We start from the raw sequence: 19273 nt of genomic DNA on the forward strand, positions 1-19273 counted from the left end.
ATTCCGCGCACGGAAACACTGTTGAAGCAAACGGCTCCACGCTAGACCGCATAACGCCGACGCCCGTCGATATTTATGGACGCAATTCGGAAAGCGACCGCACAATCGAGCACGTCCGTCGATTCCTTGCGTTCACCTCCATCGAACACACGCGCGTATTACTCCAAGTTATCGGCACGTGCTTTAATTAAATTTATCGGTTTCGCGAAACCATGCGCGCACAGGCGTGGGATATACGGCTCGCTGTAAATCTCGATGTTTGCGAACGTTGTGGCCCCGACAATGTATACGGTTTTAGTTGGGCCTTATAGCGCATTGTTTGCAAATAAAACCCGAATGGGAATTAAACTTGCCGACAGGTCTGTGTAAATTCGTATCGGGTTGCATCTGCCCGTAAAGTTGAATAACTGCCCCTTTAAATCCCGACGGAGTCCCTAATACATTTCGATTAATGCAAACGGTTAAATATACAGGAAAGGGAAGGATTAAAGGTAACACTTTACAGATTTAATAAATAAAAATTCAATCTATCGGTTACATTTTTCCTTCTCAAGAATTTTCTCCTAGCTCATATGAATATTCAGCTGACAGATGAGCTGTCGCTGGCTTGGTCGCGGTCGACCAAGAGCCTCTTCATGGATTTGTCGCTGGAAAGAGAGACTCACGGAGCATTTTCGTGATCTCGTCGTCGGTCCCTTTGATGCGTGGGCGTGGGCCGCGCAAATCGAATCGCCCGGAGTCTCATCACGTTCCCCGTTGTAATCATGGCTATCCCGCGCCCTGATCCGGGGCTGATTATAATTTATGTTTCGTATTCAGCCGCGTTGCATACACCGCTTCCGCCGTTCACGGATCCGCTTCTGCGGCTTATTCCATGCCACCGTCGGTGGCTAGATTACGTGGTAACATACTGCCGCTGCAATTTCAGCCTCCGTCAAAGATAGAAACTCGTCACGAGGGAAACGATGAATCGCGAAACGTTCGCGAGAAAGAGAAACAGCTATATATTTCCATCGTCGTCCGCCATCGTTTTTATATACGCAGCCGTTATTGTTACATCTGATTGAAGTTTTTGTGCGGTATCTCTCTCGTTGAAGATATTTCATCCCTAATAAAATCTGTCGCCCGAGAGTAGCGAGACTCGTCGGCGAAAGCCGAAGTACAAACGGACTTAATTTCCCAGCGCTACCGGCTCGCAATCACCGTCGCTCTTTGCAACCGCGCGACTCTGATTATAATTTATTCGTTTCCTATCCGAGTCGCGCTCGGTTGTCAGCGCAATCATGCTCGTCCCCCCAGGCGTATATGCCAGATTACATGCCGATATATATAGCGACCATAATTTCTGTCAGTAACCAAATGCAATAAGTTAGTCGAGACAGCGACGCTTACAATTCCGAAATGCGAAATAAATATGTGCTACCGCTTACCTTTAACGGAACATTTAAGGGACAATCGTTCCCAAAAATCAGATCAGATCGGTTCGCCAGTCCGCCCTTTTTCGTCGACGAGCACACGCGGGCGCGCGCTCGTACGTGAACATCTCGTCGACACGCCGCGGGCATGTTTTCTCAGCTGGTGCCCCTAACCCTCGGCGGTTCTCCCCTCTCGTTGTCCCCCGCCACCCCCACGAGCAAATCCTGGAAGATCCTTTCAGGACACGGTCGGCTACCCACAAAGGATCCGGCCTTTCATACGCACGTTATTATACTCTTTACACAATATCGTTCCAGCTCGCCCCCACCATCGTCGAGGAAGAAATACGCGTTGCCCATACACCTCGGTACTGTATACCCTACGCCCACGTATTGTAGCCGGAACCATAGGGCAAGAGACGTCGGCGGAGCCGACGAAAGCCTCGAGACTTTCTCGTTTAATTTGTTGTTGTAGCTGCTTGAGACGTGGATCGAGCCATTCGTCCGTCCGCAAGATCCCTCAAACATTCATTATATTTTTTCTTCTTCTTCGTAACGCGTACGACCGCGACTCGCGGTGGTGAGGTTACGGCCCGTCTCGCTCGCAGGATAGGTCTATATTTGTTCCGTATCTCACGCGAGCGGTCTCTATTAATCGAGAGATCGCGGAGCAGGTGGAACCGGCGTGCGATCCGCGCGATAGAAGAACAGCCGAGTATATCCTTCGGGATCCCTTTCTCTTTCCTTTTTCGCGCTTTCAGATTATATCATCTTTTATTTTACAATGTTTTATCGATGTATAACTAATAACAGATTTGCAAAACACAGTTACGATCATTGATCGATGCATCGCGCATAAATGGCATGCGGATATATCGATCGATCATCTATTCACGCTGATCATAGTAATAAGATTTATGACGATAGCGAGGGCTCATTAAACCATCGATTCAGCTCACCCGCTGATGATCGTATCGAGGATGCAGCCTGATGCGATTAGGATGCGGCATTATCGCGGTCCATTAGCGATTGTTTGCGAAGAAAACGAACGAGTCAATTGCCATCGTTCGGTGAATCGTAAAAGCCGGCGTATGTTGCGCCGATGGTCTTGAAAATTTATTGGAGCATCACTCGTTCAGAAGGATTTTTTCTGTCTGATTTGGCGCGTTTGCCCGTCCGCTGAAGATGCACTTTTAGGTTTCCTTTTAGGTTGAATAGTTCCTGACAATATAATTCAAGCGGTTTGTTCATATATTTATTTTTATTATACAAGACCATTATTATTTTGACAAAACAAGGATCGATGCTGCCAAGTGTGCAATTATACAAGTGATAACTTGTTTCGTAAAACGTACGGATCAAAATCGCCCGAGTCGATCTGTAAATGTACTCAGGAATGTTCGTCGCGCTACTCTAGACGGGAACACCGGTCCCATACATTCTAACAGCAGTAGGTTTCTCTCTTTTATAGCCCTGTGAAATTCTTCTTCGGATATTACACCGTCGCGATCGACGTCGAGCTTTTTCAACAGTGAATCAATCAAATCCTATGACGCCATAAATGCTTACTATTATTTTATGTAAATTTTATGTGTTTACAGCTCTAGACTTTATCTATTGTTAATTAATTAACCTTTACAGCATCATCGGGATCTTCGTCTGTTTGCAGTTTGATCAAGCAACCTCGCATTGACGGAAATATTTGTTCTTTCTTCAATTTGTTAGTATGCATAAAATCGTATATCTGCATTTCATAAATATTAATATTCTTAATTAAAGCTTAACCCTTTCCGAATTTTTCAAAGATATTAAAGTAAATTTAAGTTTGTAAAAAATTGGGATGTAAAATAAATTCTTAAATAATTATTAGAATATTATAGAAGATTACAGTAAAAGCGAAATGTATCCTTTCATTCAGATTGCCGCGAAGAATTGTGGAGAGCCCTTCAATCCATTGTTCTAAATGAATCTATATCCACATTATTATAATTTCAATTAGAATAGAAATATAAATTAAGTATACCTTACGTTAATTTCTCATACTTGCAGAACGTTTTTCTTGTCAAACGCAGAGAATATTCTATCGATATATAGATGCCGAATATTTTCAGTAAAATCCAAACCAGAATGTAAAACATCTCTAAACACTAATCTTGTCATAGGACCCAAAGTTTGTGTTATTTTTCTATGTATAACAGCTAACGCTACGGTAAAATTAATCAGCGGTAAAATTTATCGAACACGTATAGAAATTATATTAAATTAAAGAATACATTAATACGTATAATGATATATTTATTTTATTCTACTAAATAACCTTCGACTTCCCTCACATTGAAGTGAGTCTTTCGCGCTAGTTTCTTGAATAAAGCATTATTTTTTCTTCTGAAAACTATCTCCGACAAAGGTTTATTTAACAAGTCAACGGGCAATTCGGCCGGCATTTTTCTCTTGTAAATTTAAATCTACACTTACAAATTTGTCTAACGAATTTTGATGACCAGAAATGTCAATATAGCAGAAAAAGAAGACAATCAATTCTGCAATACATTCTTAATCATTTATTATAGAATATCTTGAACATTTATACATATATTCCGTTATGTTAACATTTCGATTTTACATTTATTTCGCGATTATTATTTAATGAATTGCTTTTCTAATAATTGCATTTACATTTAAATGACAAGTATGTCACGATCTGACTCAAATTACTAAAGTTGTACCCTGTAGCCAACAGGCCCATTAGCTCAGTTGGTTAGAGCGTCGTGCTAATAACGCGAAGGTCGCGGGTTCGATCCCCTCATGGGCCATGTTATTTTTTTCCAAAATTTTCTGTAATTTTAGCACCTTTTTGATAACAGCTATCTTCAATGTACATAATTAAATATTTTCACGACTAACTGAGATAAATATTTATTTCGGCGCTTATGCGTTCGAAAGAGTACGAAGATTATCATGAAATTGATTAAGAACGTTCAAAATAGAAACAAAGATTATTTAAACAGAGATAAAGATTATCAACAAATATTTTTTAATGACGATGTGTGTCGTGCTATCACAAGATATCACAACAATTTTGCAATTTTTCATTCTCACGTAATAAAATCTAACTTTTTGAATTATTTTCATCAGTTTCGTAACAGCTTCGTAGAATACCATAGACTTCAGACGGATTTCGTTGCATTCGAGATGCATGTAACGCACAAAGACTTATCGTAAAAAGATACGCATGGCATGTACAGAGTACAGGGGAACGCGTAATCTCACACGGAAAGCTGCCACGAAATATCCGGCAATCTAAAGGCAATAAAACAGTATATAGCTGGTTCTCACGTGGCCGTGAGAAGAAAGAAAAAAAAGCTCTAAGACTACCTGTCCAAGAAACGTGAGCGAGACAACGAACGAATTTCGATGTGATAACCGATGAGTCGTGAACGCTCAGCACGAATTCGTTTCACGGAAGCCGTCCGACCGGCATAAAAGGCGACAATAAAACCCAGCCTAAGTATATCTAATGACATCATTTGGTTGGCAAACGTAATAAACGGGCACAAAGCCGCGGGGATTCGTCGAGAATGTAAAAACGCGGGAACGGCTTAAGACGGCCGAGAAAGAGTGAATCTGTATGTGCTAGCTGTATGTTTTGCGGGCCGCGCGAGAGGACATGGTAAGGCCGATGGGCGAGAGGAAGAGGGAGGAAGATGTCTGGAATTTTGTGTGCGGGACCAAAGTCCCTCGCGAACAAAAAAAAAGAAGCAAGGGAATACCCACCTCCAATCCTTTCTGCTGCCACACGTGAACGCTCGCGTCGTTTTAAGAGAAATACGAGAGATAGAAAGAGAGAGACTCGGCCCCGATGGCCCCGCTTCAGGGCGCATTGTTTGACCGTCCGGGAGCAAAGCCTATCGGCAAACGGAATACGCGGCTAATCCTCTCGAGATCATCAAACCTTAGTTCGTAAATAATGGCCTGAGATCTTTACGCGAGGTCGCGTAATACGGTGTATTTTCTTAATCTTTCCAAGTAGGAGATAAGAATGGAGAAACCCGTGGTCTTGTTGCGTGGGACTTTTCGTCTCAAATAAGAAAGTAGATAATATTTTACATCTCGCGAGCGCGGCTTAAAGATGTTTTCAGTCGGACGGCGATGGCGAGACATACAGATTTTTGTTTCGGAAACATCCATGATAATTTTGAGAAGCCCCCTCGAACCCACGTCACTCTGCTAAATCTAATCGAGTCCGACGCATCCACGCATCCTCCAGTCCGAAGCCACGGAATGCCGGTCGCCCGCCGAATCCATCCTGCTTCGTTGGAAAAAAAATCGTCCCGATACACTTTCGCATATTCATTTTAGGTATAACAATGAACCCGAGATATATCACCAACGCGAACGTCATCGCGCATCGGCAAGAACGCCCTTTTTTATCCCCGATCCCTATAATTACGAGCTCATTAGTCCCCGCCGGCGGATAATTTACAAGCTGGACGTTGCTCGCGCGGCCAATCGCCGAGGGACCACATTGTTTCGCTTAAGTAGGCAACGAGCCCGCGAGAACGGCGAAGGATCGCTTGCGCGAAGGGCGCTGTAATATCCCCGGCCGATGGAAAGAACACGCGAAGGGCGAGGAGAGGCGCCCCGTGTTCCTACAGCGTATAGTCGAGCCTGGAACGACTGTAATCTTGGGCTATCTAACGTTGTAAATGTAGCGAGGTGATGATTTGCGACCTCCCTGCAGCTCCGTGGGGAGGAACGGTGTGTGGGGATACTCGGACCTTTAGATTCAATTTCGCGGGGCGTCAGCCGCTGACGCGACGTCCGCCCACCTTCCGCGAGACGTTGATGTACGACACGGTAGACCGCAGTAGACTCCTGATCCCCTCTGGAAATTTTCAAACGCCGAATCGACCATGATGTAGAATAGAATAATTCTGACCCATAAATTTGATGGGCTTTGTAAGAATTGATTTTACATAGAATTAATTTCACATTTTCGAAAAAATATTAATTTCTAACGGATTAAAGGATATTTGAGGATTATAATGGATTATGTAAATTAGCTTAAACCGAAAAATAATTTCCGCGCTGTCTCTTCTTATTTATTTCTTGTCTCCCTTTCCGCATACATTTAGAGTAAAATCTATATATCATTGCCGCGTATTTTAAAAGAAAGCAAAAAAGAAGAAAATAATAAATGTGTCTGATAAATATATGATATATCTGTGTGATACCATCATTTAAAGATTAGGTAACAACCGTGGGAATCGAGCGAATTCGTTTGATGTCCAATGTGCTTGAAAATATCCGCATGAGAATCATCGTCTATATCGGCGCACCGATGCCAGGCGATGCGGACGCGTCGATTTCGCTTGGTATGCCAAGAACGCGAGGTAGAGATGCAACGATCCTCTCGCGGAGCTCGATCATCGAGAGGATCGGAAAGGCTATTCGAGTTAGCCGAGCGTTACGCAAGAGTCAGACACGGCAAGAGGCATGTCTATCACTCAACGCACATACATACACGCGTCAACACGCGCTAATATACACGTGCAGGTAGAACACGATATTAAAGTCACTTCGGACTGAGAGACGCGTGACTTAATCTACGAGGTTTCTCTCTCCTTTATTATTTTCAAGCTTCAAAGATGTAGAAGATAATGCTCGATAGAAAAAAATTCAGAAAAATAATTTAAATATTTATTTATATTAATCTATTTAAGTAGCCGAATAAAATTACGTATTTAAATGTGCTGTTGCGATATCGTTCATTATTATTAGACCGAATTCGCGCGAACTTCTTAACACACACGCTCAATTTTCGCGCTCGTCGCTTCGAGTGGCGATATTCATAGCTCGGCGCGCGCGAACGAGCTCTCTCTCCTCTACGTCATTTACAAACGGCAAGCGGTCCATCATAAATTTAGCGCGCTATCGCCGGCTGCGATCGTATTTATCTAACAAATAATTATTCCTGATTATCTCGCGGGTGATGCATGCCTCGGCAAACAGAGATCAAAGATATGGCGCCCGACATCCCGTGGGCCTTTGTTTAACGCTTAACCAGCCGAAAGGTACCGGTCAACAATTTCGTTTTATTTACGACGCAGTGGTGGCGGAGCTGGTCCGAAGCTTAGTTCGAGAACGGAAAGAGCGTGGGTGCGAGGGTTGAGGGCCTATTACCACGGTTGCCTTGGGGATAGCCCCTATCCCAATGTCTGCTACAATCAAATTTTAGAGTTATTGCCACGTGACTCCATGTGGGCCAGCTTGGGGCAGCCTGGACCATGGAGAAGCTTCGAGAAACGTTAGGCTATTTTAGAATATTTTGTGTCACGGATTATTCCCATATTAATTTCGATGACAGCATATATTAGAGTAATGGAACTTCAGGAAGGGCATATAGGATTGCGCGGCATGAAACGCTGAACTATTAAATGACGGTTGAGATAATATAATTATATTGCACGTTATACATTCGAACAATAAGAAGATTACATAACTTCTCTAAAATTACTCTTTTTTGATGTTAATTATATATCATTCGTAACATTTAAATCTACTTTTCTCACGCAAGTCTTTTATGCCTCACCATTATTTAAAATGTCTTTCTATTGAGCTCGCTCGGGGCTATAATTATGGGCAGAACCGGCCGCGATGCGACGGAATCCCATGGTGGTAGCCCCTGCGGACTACTGCTAGATGCGAGAAGAAAATAAACCGGGCTACCCATAATAAAATTTTACGTGAACGATCACAAGCGCAGTCCGAGAAAAATATATGCCGATTTACCGACAACGGGTGGGACTTGATGTTTCGTGGACAGAGAGAATCGTTATGTAACAACATCGAAGTGAGTTGTACGACAAATGTCGAAGGAAGACTCGAACTAAGTGAACCGTGAATCGATGGGATGAACGGGCAGAGGGAACCGTGGGGATTTCTTTTCCTACGCTGTATTCCGCTATTGTCGATGGAACACCTTGGACGTCATGCCGCGGCTTTGTGCAACTGCGAGACTCACGAACAGCGATGGACCAAACACCCGAGCTTTTCGGAAAATTGAATACGTGGGTGGCGGAGTCACTCCCTGGCTGATGCCTGAAATCCATCCTAATCAAGGAGCGGAATCCGAGAACGTGACCGGACAGATTTGTGTAAGATGATGATTGGGCAAGAACACATTTATATTCACACGCGCCGCCAAATATTGATAGATGTAAATATGCTAGAAGTGAGAAAGCTGAGAAGATGGACACGCATAATGTAAATAATCCATTTGGGCGAAGTAATAAATGAGAATAAAGAAATATTCCGAAAAATAAGCAATACGTATGTATAAAAGAAATAATTACATAAAATTTCAAGAGAACTACTTGAGATTATTTTTTTTAGAAATTGGCAACATTTCATGCAAACAGAGAGCTAGACATGTTTTCTGAGCTCTCTAATGTCTTCGAGATAAAAATAAGACCGACTATGTACCTTGGCCGAGACACGGATGAATGTCGAACGATTTCCGGTTTGTATTTTTACCCGCTGAGTGAATTTGTACAACCCTTTTTATAAATGAGCGGGAGATACCAACAAATGAGGTGTTAGATACCAGTTATCCACATCTCAGGGACCGACTGTTCGTTCCGTTTCAGCATATGGGGACGCTCGTTCATATCACCCCCTATCGATGTAGCATAGCTGAAAAATCACTTTATCACCCCACGCTTGAGCTCGACTAACGCAGACGTGTTTCTTAAATAGTGGTAGGCGTCGACGTGTGGCGTGTCTAGTTGCGAAGAAGCCCGTCAGTGAGCACGAGGGGGGAGCTGAGGATCGAATGGATAAATCGCTTAAGTCAGCGAGAAAAATGAGAAAATTATTTTAGACCTTTTAAACACGCATTCGTGTTTGCCTTTGCGTTAACTATCCTGTTACCACTCTGTTCTCCCTGCTGGTTATTTAGGTATATATTAAGATTGAGGCCCAAAAAGAAAAAAATGTATTCTCTCTATTTCTCGATGTACTGACTGTACCTTTAAAATGTGCCTATAAAAATAATAAAATAATAAAATGGATATAAGGAAATGTTGGCGCTTTTCCTGCACGAGATCTCTTTGATAAATCCCACGAGACTAGATAGCAGATGTCCTTCCTTAAAGGAAATATTTAGCATACGAATGAAAGGAACACGCGCGCGCGCGCGCGCGTTTCTAATTTTCAGTCTGGCCTACACCCAATCCGTGTATCCGAATGCCACAATGACGCTCTATTTCCTTGACGCGTATACAATCGCGTCACAGTAATCCTGTTAGCAGACGCTTCGCTGGTCAGAAGACATCCTGCTGAGAGGGTAAAGAGAGGGTGTTTTCTCAGTCGTATCCAATCGATATCACGCAATCTACATTGCCCGTCTCCGATTTTTCGCAAAATAAATTTTATCTCCCTTCCAATCTAAGTCCGACGTTGAAAATTGCAAACTTTAAAAGCCGATTTCTATAAATCAAATTATTTGAGAAGCGAATTATATTTCAATTACAGACATGTGATCGTTTCGTTCTTCGTGATCTGATGTATTAGCAAATGTTTCATGGATTTTTCTTCGAGATGTCTTTCAGCGTGCACTCAATCATGAGATTACTGTGACGCTTTATACTGTTGGTATAATTCGCACATTGTGAACGCGTAAAGAACGCATTTGGCAGACGTCTGGCGAGGAGCTTTACTTGTTTGGATGGATTCCGCGTCGCGCGCATAATCCTTCCGTAGTAAATTACACTTTAGAGAAGACTTTCGCGGAAATCGGCCCGGAGTCGCATTAAATCCCGTATGTCCCGTATTATGGAATTTGCCTGTAAACAAGATTTAGGGATTTGTCCCATGGTCAGAAAAATATGGTAAGCCTTTCGTTTCTGGCGTCTTCTCTTCTCCCTCGATCTCCTTGCGTTGCCCTGCCGCCTCGTCGCCGTGTTTATGAAACGTAAAACCGTGAAAAAGCTTTCAAAGAGGATTTTCAACTTAACCGCGAAGATCATCGCGAGCGAAAGGTGAATCGAAGGGGGTTCGAGGACAGTGAAGGGGGGCTACAGAATTCACCCTGCGACTCATCTGCCTGACGGCATATAATGTCCCGGAACATAATATTTTTAATCCACTTTTTTATCGAATATATCAAGCACATTCAAGCCAATTCAGGAAATTCAATATACGATCGACGGTGTCGTGTTCCGGCGACCGCATTCGTATTATTTTCGCCGCGCGAGAAAGGATTATCGTGAATGGCGGAATCTTTTAATCCCGTCGGCAGCAGCCTGCACACGTAACTGGATAGGCTCGATAGATTGAGGTTTATCGATCTTAAATTACCGATACACCGTCGAAACTGGGTCGCGCGCTCGCACCGACGCGACGCGTTGCGTGGATCTTCTTTTGCTGCGCGCGAGTGTTCCGGGAGGAACCCGAGAGCGGCCTTATTGAGGATTATCAACGGTGAACGTCGATAAGTGTCGAAGAAAGGCCGGTTGCAAAGAATCCTTTTTAAGGCCGACGAGCCTATCGCGGAACGGAGTTCTCTGGATTAAGTTTTTGCATCTTAAACTGCAATTGATGTAATTCTCTGGTCGGATGCACGTAACTTCGGCTATTTCGCATTTTACGAAGTAACATTTCGTCGTAGAAACGCAGAAGCGAAAGAGAAATGCGGAAAGTGTTCGTGTAACGAGTATAATCATAACACGGGTTAATTCGTCGTAATGACTTTCATCCGAAATTGACCTTCGGGATCCGATAATTTGTATAATTGCGTCTTTGGGCCGAAACTTTCAAATTAATGGTTATTTCGCGATGGTTACCTGCCAAGAATAAATCGATGTCCGGATCGCCAACCTTCGCCACCGAGACTATTTATCAAGCGAATACGTGTGTGCGACCGAGTCCTTAATTAAACCTATGCATATGGAATAATTAGAAATACCTCCGCGCCTGTGCTTGCCCATGCTAGGCAAACAATTTGTCTTGAGTCAGTGTTAACGAGCGTCGACGAATTAAATATCGCAGAAATTTATTTGCATACTTAATCACTGTGACGCTATTGAAGCTCATCTCAGCACTCTGTATATACGTTATTAAAACGATCATAATTACATATTTTGATAATGTTACATCTAAAATAACTAAATAATTCTGCTTATTTTATCTTTACGCCTAAATGAAACATATTTTCTTCCTCGAGATATTATGTAAATTGCTTTTCCACTAAAACGATTTTACCGGATGAAATATATGCTTATTTATGCACAATGAACTTATTACGTTTCTCAAAAGGCCAGAGAAATCTATAGCAGAGAAATTTGTACCCGGGCCACAAATGTTAAATTAGTGGGACGTTATCGAGCAATCGTTTAATTGACGGCTGAAACAAGTGTTAATTTGATGGTGCTAAGCAGATGGTCGATACGCATCTTTAATTTCGTCCCTATCCGTTGGTAATTGCTTCGACGAGATAAGCTCCGGTACTCGCAGCTCGTGTATCTTCGGCTCTCTGTTTGCTTTGTTAACGTGGTGTTGGTCGATAGGAGTATATTGTTCCAATATTGGCTTTACAATGTCCAAAGCACAGTACTATTATCAAGATGCTACATAGTGACTAGCAGCACAAACTAACAAGTCAAACATAATTATAAACCATCTATCATCGTTATTTATTATCGTTATTTGTAAAACTGTGTAGTATTTACTGATTTATTTAAAAATTAATTTAATAAAATTTTACTGTTTCGTTAAATATATTTCCCTTTTCAATGAAAAGTGTGTCACTAGATAAAGAAGGCGAGGAAAGTTCATTATGTCCCCACACACAACTGCATATAAATTAATAAATTAATCTTTTTGTGCTCGAAGAAATCACGTTGACATGTAATAAAAGCTTCGCACTGATTCCGCGAGGATCAGTTCGGCCAGTCGCGTGAAAGTTTTTTAATTTGAAGGTGACACTACTGCGCGAACGGGGAATATATCAAAAGTGAAATTCGTCTGGAAGCAAGGCGCGGCCTTTCCTTTACCGCCTTCTCTCCGCGGTGCCCATTCCGCCTCCCGTTTCTTTTTTTGATATTTATGTACCGGTAATCACGGTCCGGCCTAATCTCTCACGGTGAGCGGCGCCATTGATCGCCCCGATGCAACCAACGCCTTCGGAGTCGCGGTACGTTATCCGTTACAGTGGACCGGTGCCATCTCGATAATTTAAAATTAATGTTTTTGATCCGGGACGGGCCAATGTGATCTTGATTATTTCGAGGCACGATCGGGTTCGCTGTGAGAGCGCCGCGGGACGGACGCGCAGTGGCGCTCGTCGTATTTTTTGCAAAGGGATACGTGAGAAAGAAGGTATGCGAAAGTCTCCTTTGCTCAGAATAATCTTATATGTGTACGATTAATATTTTTTTAAAACATTCTGGATTTAGATTTTTAGAAATTAACTCCTTCTATCCACTATTAAAGCTGTAACTTCACATATTACATAAATATAATTAATATTTAAAAAGTTTTTCTATTATATACTGTTATATTTTATTATATTCTATTATATGCTGTATTCTATAAATAATCATTTATTCTATTGAATAATTCTTCTGACAAAAAAATATCGATTTATTCTGTGATAAAATTAATGTCCTCATTCCGGTGAGAACCTCTGGTATAGCCTAAGATCCGCATGAACCTTATATTTGTGGTTGTACCATAATGCAGCTTTATTGACCGTATTAAACAATAATAACCTTCAATCTCGCAGTACATGACCGCTCGACAATGGATTTCATTGGTTTCGAGGTGAGTGCGTGGGTTGTCAGGATATGTGTTTCGCGCACATCGAAGAAATCTTTCGATCGAGACGAAACGAATGAAAATTACGCTAATGGAACCGGCAACAAACATGTATATCACACGCGACGCCATGAAATTCGATCGACCGCTGATCGATGAGATTTATCTTGAATTACTCTATCTATCATTACTTCTCCTTGACCATAGTAATAGCACACAGCGAGATAATTTCGCTTATTTCTAGTTTTCTTATTCTTTGCTCGAGATGTACTTTTTTGAAAATAATGACATATCGGCTGAAACGCACTATGCACCGATTGCCATAATATGCATGTAGGTAACGTAATTATATCTATTATTAACATTACATTCATGAAACTGTTTAGAAAATTAATTGTTCGTATACAGTTACACATTCAATAACTAATATTATAATTAGTTTTGTTAAAAAATAAGTCGTATTTAAAGCCTAGAGAGATAAGATAGCAAAAAATATTGATAATATTTTCTTTATCTTTATCTTGCGGTCAACTGTCAACTGTGCATTTACACTGTTGTGAGTATTTGAATACAAAAGATATAAGATAAGTAGATTTTCAACGGATTATTCGAGAGTACGTATACCTATTGAAAACCTTCAGATCCTTCCCATTGTGGAAACTAAGCGATGGAACAATGCGCGCCATTCTTACAATGTTTCTTTAACTGCGAATGCGACGGTCATAACGTTTCGAAACTTTCCGGATTTCGATAGCTGCCGAATGCACTTTGTTTGAAAAGAAATCCGATAATACTTTGAAATCCTGTGTCCCACTATCTTTTAAAAATATTTATCACCGTTATCTGTATAGTTATCTGCGATCAGAATGGCGCATTTCTCCACAACGTATAGAGCTGTATGTTTATTTGTTTTTGTCGAAGCTATAAATCAAGTGGATCCTGAAAAATCATTGAATACTGCACAATGGGAATCGTACGAAGTGTAAATAAATGAAGAGAAAGGAGAATTTTTTCGAATGACGGCGTTCACTGCCATGGCATAATCGCAAGGAGACGTCTATAGATCGCAGAGAGATGTCCCGACTTTGTTGATTTATGCCCGTTTATTCTCGCCTCTTCGCAATCCGCTCAAGATGGAATCAATAATTATAGATCCGTTATTGTAACCTCTCATTATTCCGACCAAGAGGCGCAAGAGTTTTTATTCCAAGCTTCGTAAAGCTCCTTTAGCTTCTGAGAAGATTAAATTCGATCTCGCAAACGCTCTAGCAATATTAGTAAGCGGATTGTATAGTATTGTGCATTTTTTAACACCGCATCTCTCCTTAATTTACATAATTATTTTTTCAACTAGATTCAAGATCTAAAGTATCACAAAATCTTACCGTCGGTTGCCTCTCTCCCTACTTTCAATCTTCAATAATTCGAAACTTATTTCTTTGTCGAAAATGCATAAGACTCCGCGACACGCGTGCGAATCGCATTGAGTATCGATGACAAACGTACGAAAAAGAGAACGTTATTTCTATATTCTATGGAGAACTGGTTTTGCCATCGGGAAGAGGTAAGCGCGCGCCGCGCGTGCCACTCGCGTGTGTCACGTGTCCCTATGCGGAGGTAACAGGTAAGAGGTAACAGAGGAGAGAGGTAAGGCGAGGTCTAGAACCGCAGGTAGAAACGCTCTCCCTCTCTGTAAAGCGCAAGCGATCGTAAACAGAGCCTCGACGGGCATAAATTAGTCGGCACTATCCATATGTACATACTTCTAGCGCAATCGATTTAATTAATACTGATGATTAATGGTGTATTATTGAGTCCTATCGATTATCTCACGCTTTACGATTCTTTATCGCAAGCGATATCAAGGCAAACGACACACACGAACAGAGAATTCCTCGTTCGCTCTTTTTCTCCCTCTCTGTCTCTTTCCCCATTCTACGAGTAGATCCTGCGCACGGTCCGTCTGCGATTCGCGGAAGAGGCGCGATCGAGAGGATACTCCTTATTATTCCACGTAGGCTAGCCTCGTAGGTACCTATATGCGTGCCGCAACCGTGGGAAGCTACGTACGGCGTCGGAGAATGCTAATTTTATGCGAATTCATGGACTCGACTCGGCTGCACCTTCATCTACACCGGCGCGGGCGCGCTGCTGCTTCGCGCGTGCTTCGCAGCATTGCGCAATAAAGTCAGTCGACGGATGTGAGAGAACGCGGCTGTTGCAGTTGTCGCGACGACGACGACGACGTCACGTCGCTTCGATGGATGACGCTTCGAGTTCGAACACGAAGAGAAGAGAGATTTGCGAGTCTGTTTACGAAGACGAGACTAAGGGAGAGCGTCCTTCGGCGCGTACGAGACTTCGCGACACTCGTCGCGTGAGCGAAATGAACGCTACGTTCAACGTATCTCTTCATTAAGTGGACCACTGTGGACCACGGTGGACCACGCGCGTAAATCGATACTGGCGGAGTACAAGAGCGAGCACCAAAAGCCGCGCCGAAGCGTCGGCGAGCTGGAGAAGCAATATTTCGTTTTCCTTAATCGAAAACTTAACTCAGCTCGAAGGCCTCCGACACACGCCGCGCGTTACATCGGCAATAAACTCGCGTGGTTGCGCGCGGTATTCAGAAATAGTAGGTACCTTCCCCGCGTTTTTAATCAAATGTATCGCGAGATGAACGGCGATTCGATCCCAACGGCTTCTAAGAATGCCCCCTTTAAACTATGAATATGCATGAGATATCCTGAGCGACGAGGAACGGAAAGCCGAGATGCACCCTTTATGGCGCGTCTCCCGCGGCTTCTACAGGCAGTTTTGTTTTTCTGTAATAATAGCGTTCCGAATGGGAGACGGAGGGCGCGACGGCGCTTAAACATTTTATCAGATCATTTATATCTCATGAAGAGCCATAAAGACAGCGCGGAGGGGGGGCGTTGTGCATGGGAAGTGGCCGAAAACACATAGGAATTAATTAAGCTGCCATAAATAGCGGACCCGCAGTTTTTTACGAACACGCTTCGCCGATTCCCGCGACCGCCCTTTCGCGTCCGAGGGGCGCGTCGTCGCAAACAGGGACAGAAAGAGGGCGGCGTACAGTGACTTTTTGACGCTCGAGAGTAGGCGCAACGCTCCGCGACGAGTGCGGTTAAGTGCAATTTGTTTAAGAAGATAACGAAGACCGATCTCGATCGCTGTCTCTGGCTCGGAGGGCCACTCTTTATGGACGATCGTTAATGTACGCGGCAAACTAACGAGCGAGCGTGCCGTCTGGCGACATAAATTTTAATAATTTTAATGCCCTTTCTTAATTCTCTCGAAGAGCCAGGCCGATAAAACTTTGGCCATGCGATTTGAAGTATGTATCTTCGCGATTTCGCGAATGATGCTCTTCCACGAAAGAAGTCGATCAGAGATGCGCGATTTGCGCGCCAATAATCAATAGCGTTCTTTACAGACCCGATAATTATATCGCCACTAATGTCCTAGTACCGCAATACTTCCCTACTTTCTTTGATAACCTCCGATCTCGTCGTGTTAATGGATATTCTTCACGACATCACGCGTATCTCACGTGCCAATCGGTTTAATTACAACTTATCATATACGGTGGCAAGACTACCAAGAATGCACAATGCGGTCGCTCGCTCCTCCCCCGCCGCGATGCAAATTTATCTTTAATATTGTTAATTACAGACCGCCGTTCAAACTCTTCCGTTATCAACGCTTCGAATCGGTTATCTGAGACCTAAATAAAAAATGACAGCCATGGCGTCTATCTCCAGACAGGATTTTCCTTCGCTCAACCATTTCTTACTTGCACGTTAAGCTTTGACATGGGGTCGATCGAAGATTTCTAAGCTTGATACGCAAAAGCGTGTGGGATGAGATTCGTTTCGGAGCTTTTTAGATGGGCATCTTTAAAATACGTTTTTGTGTTGTTAATTATAGATAATTATGATCTAAGGACGCTTACCTAATTATCGAAACGTCAAATCTTAAAGAATCGAATAAAACAGAAGCTCTGAAGTGACGCATTAGATTTTTACAAAGAAAAATTTTAAGCATCCCATCATCATTGGATCATTCTATACATTGATAGGCGCAGCTAAAAAGAAACAAATTGAGATTCTATCATTTAAATTCTAAAAACTATTGGATTTATGTATATATTTTAAAACTACACAGAAAAAAAAGTCATTACTTATCATCAATACTTATATACTCGTATATGTATACGCAACAATCTATAATCTTCTTATAATAATTTTAATTTTTTTCTTTTGAACTATATAAAACTTTGTTTAACTTTATAAATGATCTCATTCAGGCAGGTTTTCTTCATTTAACGCAATATAATCTCAAATCTCATTTCAAGATTATTAGATTGTTGCGTATATACGAGTATATAAGTGTTGATTTGATACTTCTTTTTTTCTGCATAGCAAACACGTTAAATGCAATTCAAAAGAAAAATCATTCAAAATACTACATATATTTTCTGTTGAAGCATTTTTGCATAAAAATTAAAAATACGTTGCTCTTTGGTCCGCTTCTTCAACATTAGCGTTCTCGGAATAAATCGAAAAAGGACTTGATACCGGTCTCTCTTACCTTCTACTCCCTGCTGAAACTATCGTGTTGCTAAACAAACGTCGTGCTTCCTTTCTGTCTATTTTTTAACAGCATCCGCCACCGCAGGCATGCCGAGAAGCGTGTCATTACGGGAGCATAAAAGGAATCATCGATAAGGAAGGTGTTGAGAGCGAGATCGAGATATGCGAACTGTCTTAAACCGTATGGCGTCCGAGGTGCTAAGCGGCTCACGGCCGAGGTGTTATGCACAACATAAGAACGCCGGAACTACAAAACGGTAGGCGTTCGCCGGTCTTTATTGCACCGGCACACAAATCATTGGCCAGCCGAAAGTTTACAATGCTCGACCAAACCGCGCTATTCTATATAAGATCGAGATGATTTTCAATGCTAAAATAACACAAAATGGATATAAAACTGCGAGCGAAAAAGATTATGTGCTAACGCTATATTTAAATATAGGTAACAATATTTTATAACGATAATTTTAATATTTTGAAACATGTATTTGCATATAATAGTTACACATACATAAAGATAATTATATATAAAGATATTAATTTGTTATTAAATTTAACGGTTATATTCGTTCGCCTAACATTCCACATCTTTCTACAATACTGACACATTTGGAAGTCTAGAATTCGATCTGCGGTTCTCTGGTTCTAGCTGAGATTCTCACACTGCGCGTCGCCTAATTTGAACAGAGGAACTCGTGGCCGCAGGCGGCTTTTTGCGCGGACCACGAAGCGTGGAATTAACCGGTGCTTCCCCCTTTTCTAAAACCAACACGTAATTATCTCACCGGCGGTTGCGTTCGACAATTCCTTTTGCCCTGGCCCCTTTTTCCGCCGACAGGTTCGGCAAACGACGATACCCGATATTTACATGGCAGGTGATATCAATTATCGCTCGAGAGCCGCCAATGCCCCGGAGCAGAGATTGCAGCCGAATCCAAGTCTTGAATGGTTCCTCGCCAATTTTGCTCGATTCGCGCCTACGTCATTTTTTTTGTATCGCTCTAGTATAGTTTGCGCGATGTATCATAACTAGCGGTTTGATCGACCAGTGGATTACAAACTTGCTAAGATCAATGATGAAGGAATGCCGGGTGATTTTCTTCTGCAATCTCTGCTTTCAAACATAATTCTCGACAATGTAACAGATTCTCGAATGCGTTTACAGATCATACAATACAAAGTGGAGTATATGATAGAGAATGGAATCATCTTACTTAAAATATATACCTATTTGTACATGTCTTTTGATTCTCGTGAGAAAAATATTAAAAAAGTTTTAATCGATATGTCAGTCAATACCTTTGAAACGCAAAAGATGTATTATCATACTTTGGGCGACGAAAATTGCGACTCCCACGTGTATGTTGTCCAACGGGACGATTTTTCTTGTTTTTTTTTTCCGAAACTGGGCGTAACGTTCCGTTG

At 42.1% G+C, this 19273-nt stretch overlaps 1 protein-coding gene and 1 non-coding gene across 2 annotated transcripts; one reads left to right on the top strand and one right to left on the bottom strand.

Moving 5' to 3' along the window:
* Positions 1–2773: 2773 nt before the first annotated feature.
* On the bottom strand, positions 2774–3859 carry LOC143902403 (calaxin). The gene is made up of 5 exons (XM_077415283.1): positions 3733–3859; positions 3459–3619; positions 3304–3384; positions 3049–3159; positions 2774–2962 (listed from the first exon to the last, which is right to left on the bottom strand). Exons 1-5 carry the CDS (start codon positions 3857–3859, stop codon positions 2774–2776), a joined length of 669 nt encoding a protein of 222 aa, XP_077271409.1.
* Positions 3860–4154: 295 nt separating this feature from the next.
* Trnai-aau (transfer RNA isoleucine (anticodon AAU)) lies at positions 4155–4228 on the top strand. The gene has a single exon. It is a non-coding gene; the product is annotated as a tRNA-Ile (tRNA).
* Positions 4229–19273: the final 15045 nt, after the last annotated feature.

Source organism: Temnothorax americanus, unplaced genomic scaffold (assembly GCF_048541705.1).
Source record: "Temnothorax americanus isolate GAGA-0224 unplaced genomic scaffold, ASM4854170v1 Scaffold4, whole genome shotgun sequence".
Classification (NCBI taxonomy): domain Eukaryota; kingdom Metazoa; phylum Arthropoda; class Insecta; order Hymenoptera; family Formicidae; genus Temnothorax; species Temnothorax americanus.

Bases quoted from the DNA above. Each gene is read 5' to 3' on its own strand.
- LOC143902403 (XM_077415283.1), bottom strand. From the start codon at position 3,859: ATGCCGGCCGAATTGCCCGTTGACTTGTTAAATAAACCTTTGTCGGAG. The intron at 3,385-3,458 runs GTATGAGAAATT...ATGTGGATATAG, and splicing joins ACAAGAAAAACGTTCTGCAA to ATTCATTTAGAACAATGGAT. The intron at 2,963-3,048 runs GTTAATTAATTA...ATGGCGTCATAG, and splicing joins ATCCCGATGATGCTGTAAAG to GATTTGATTGATTCACTGTT.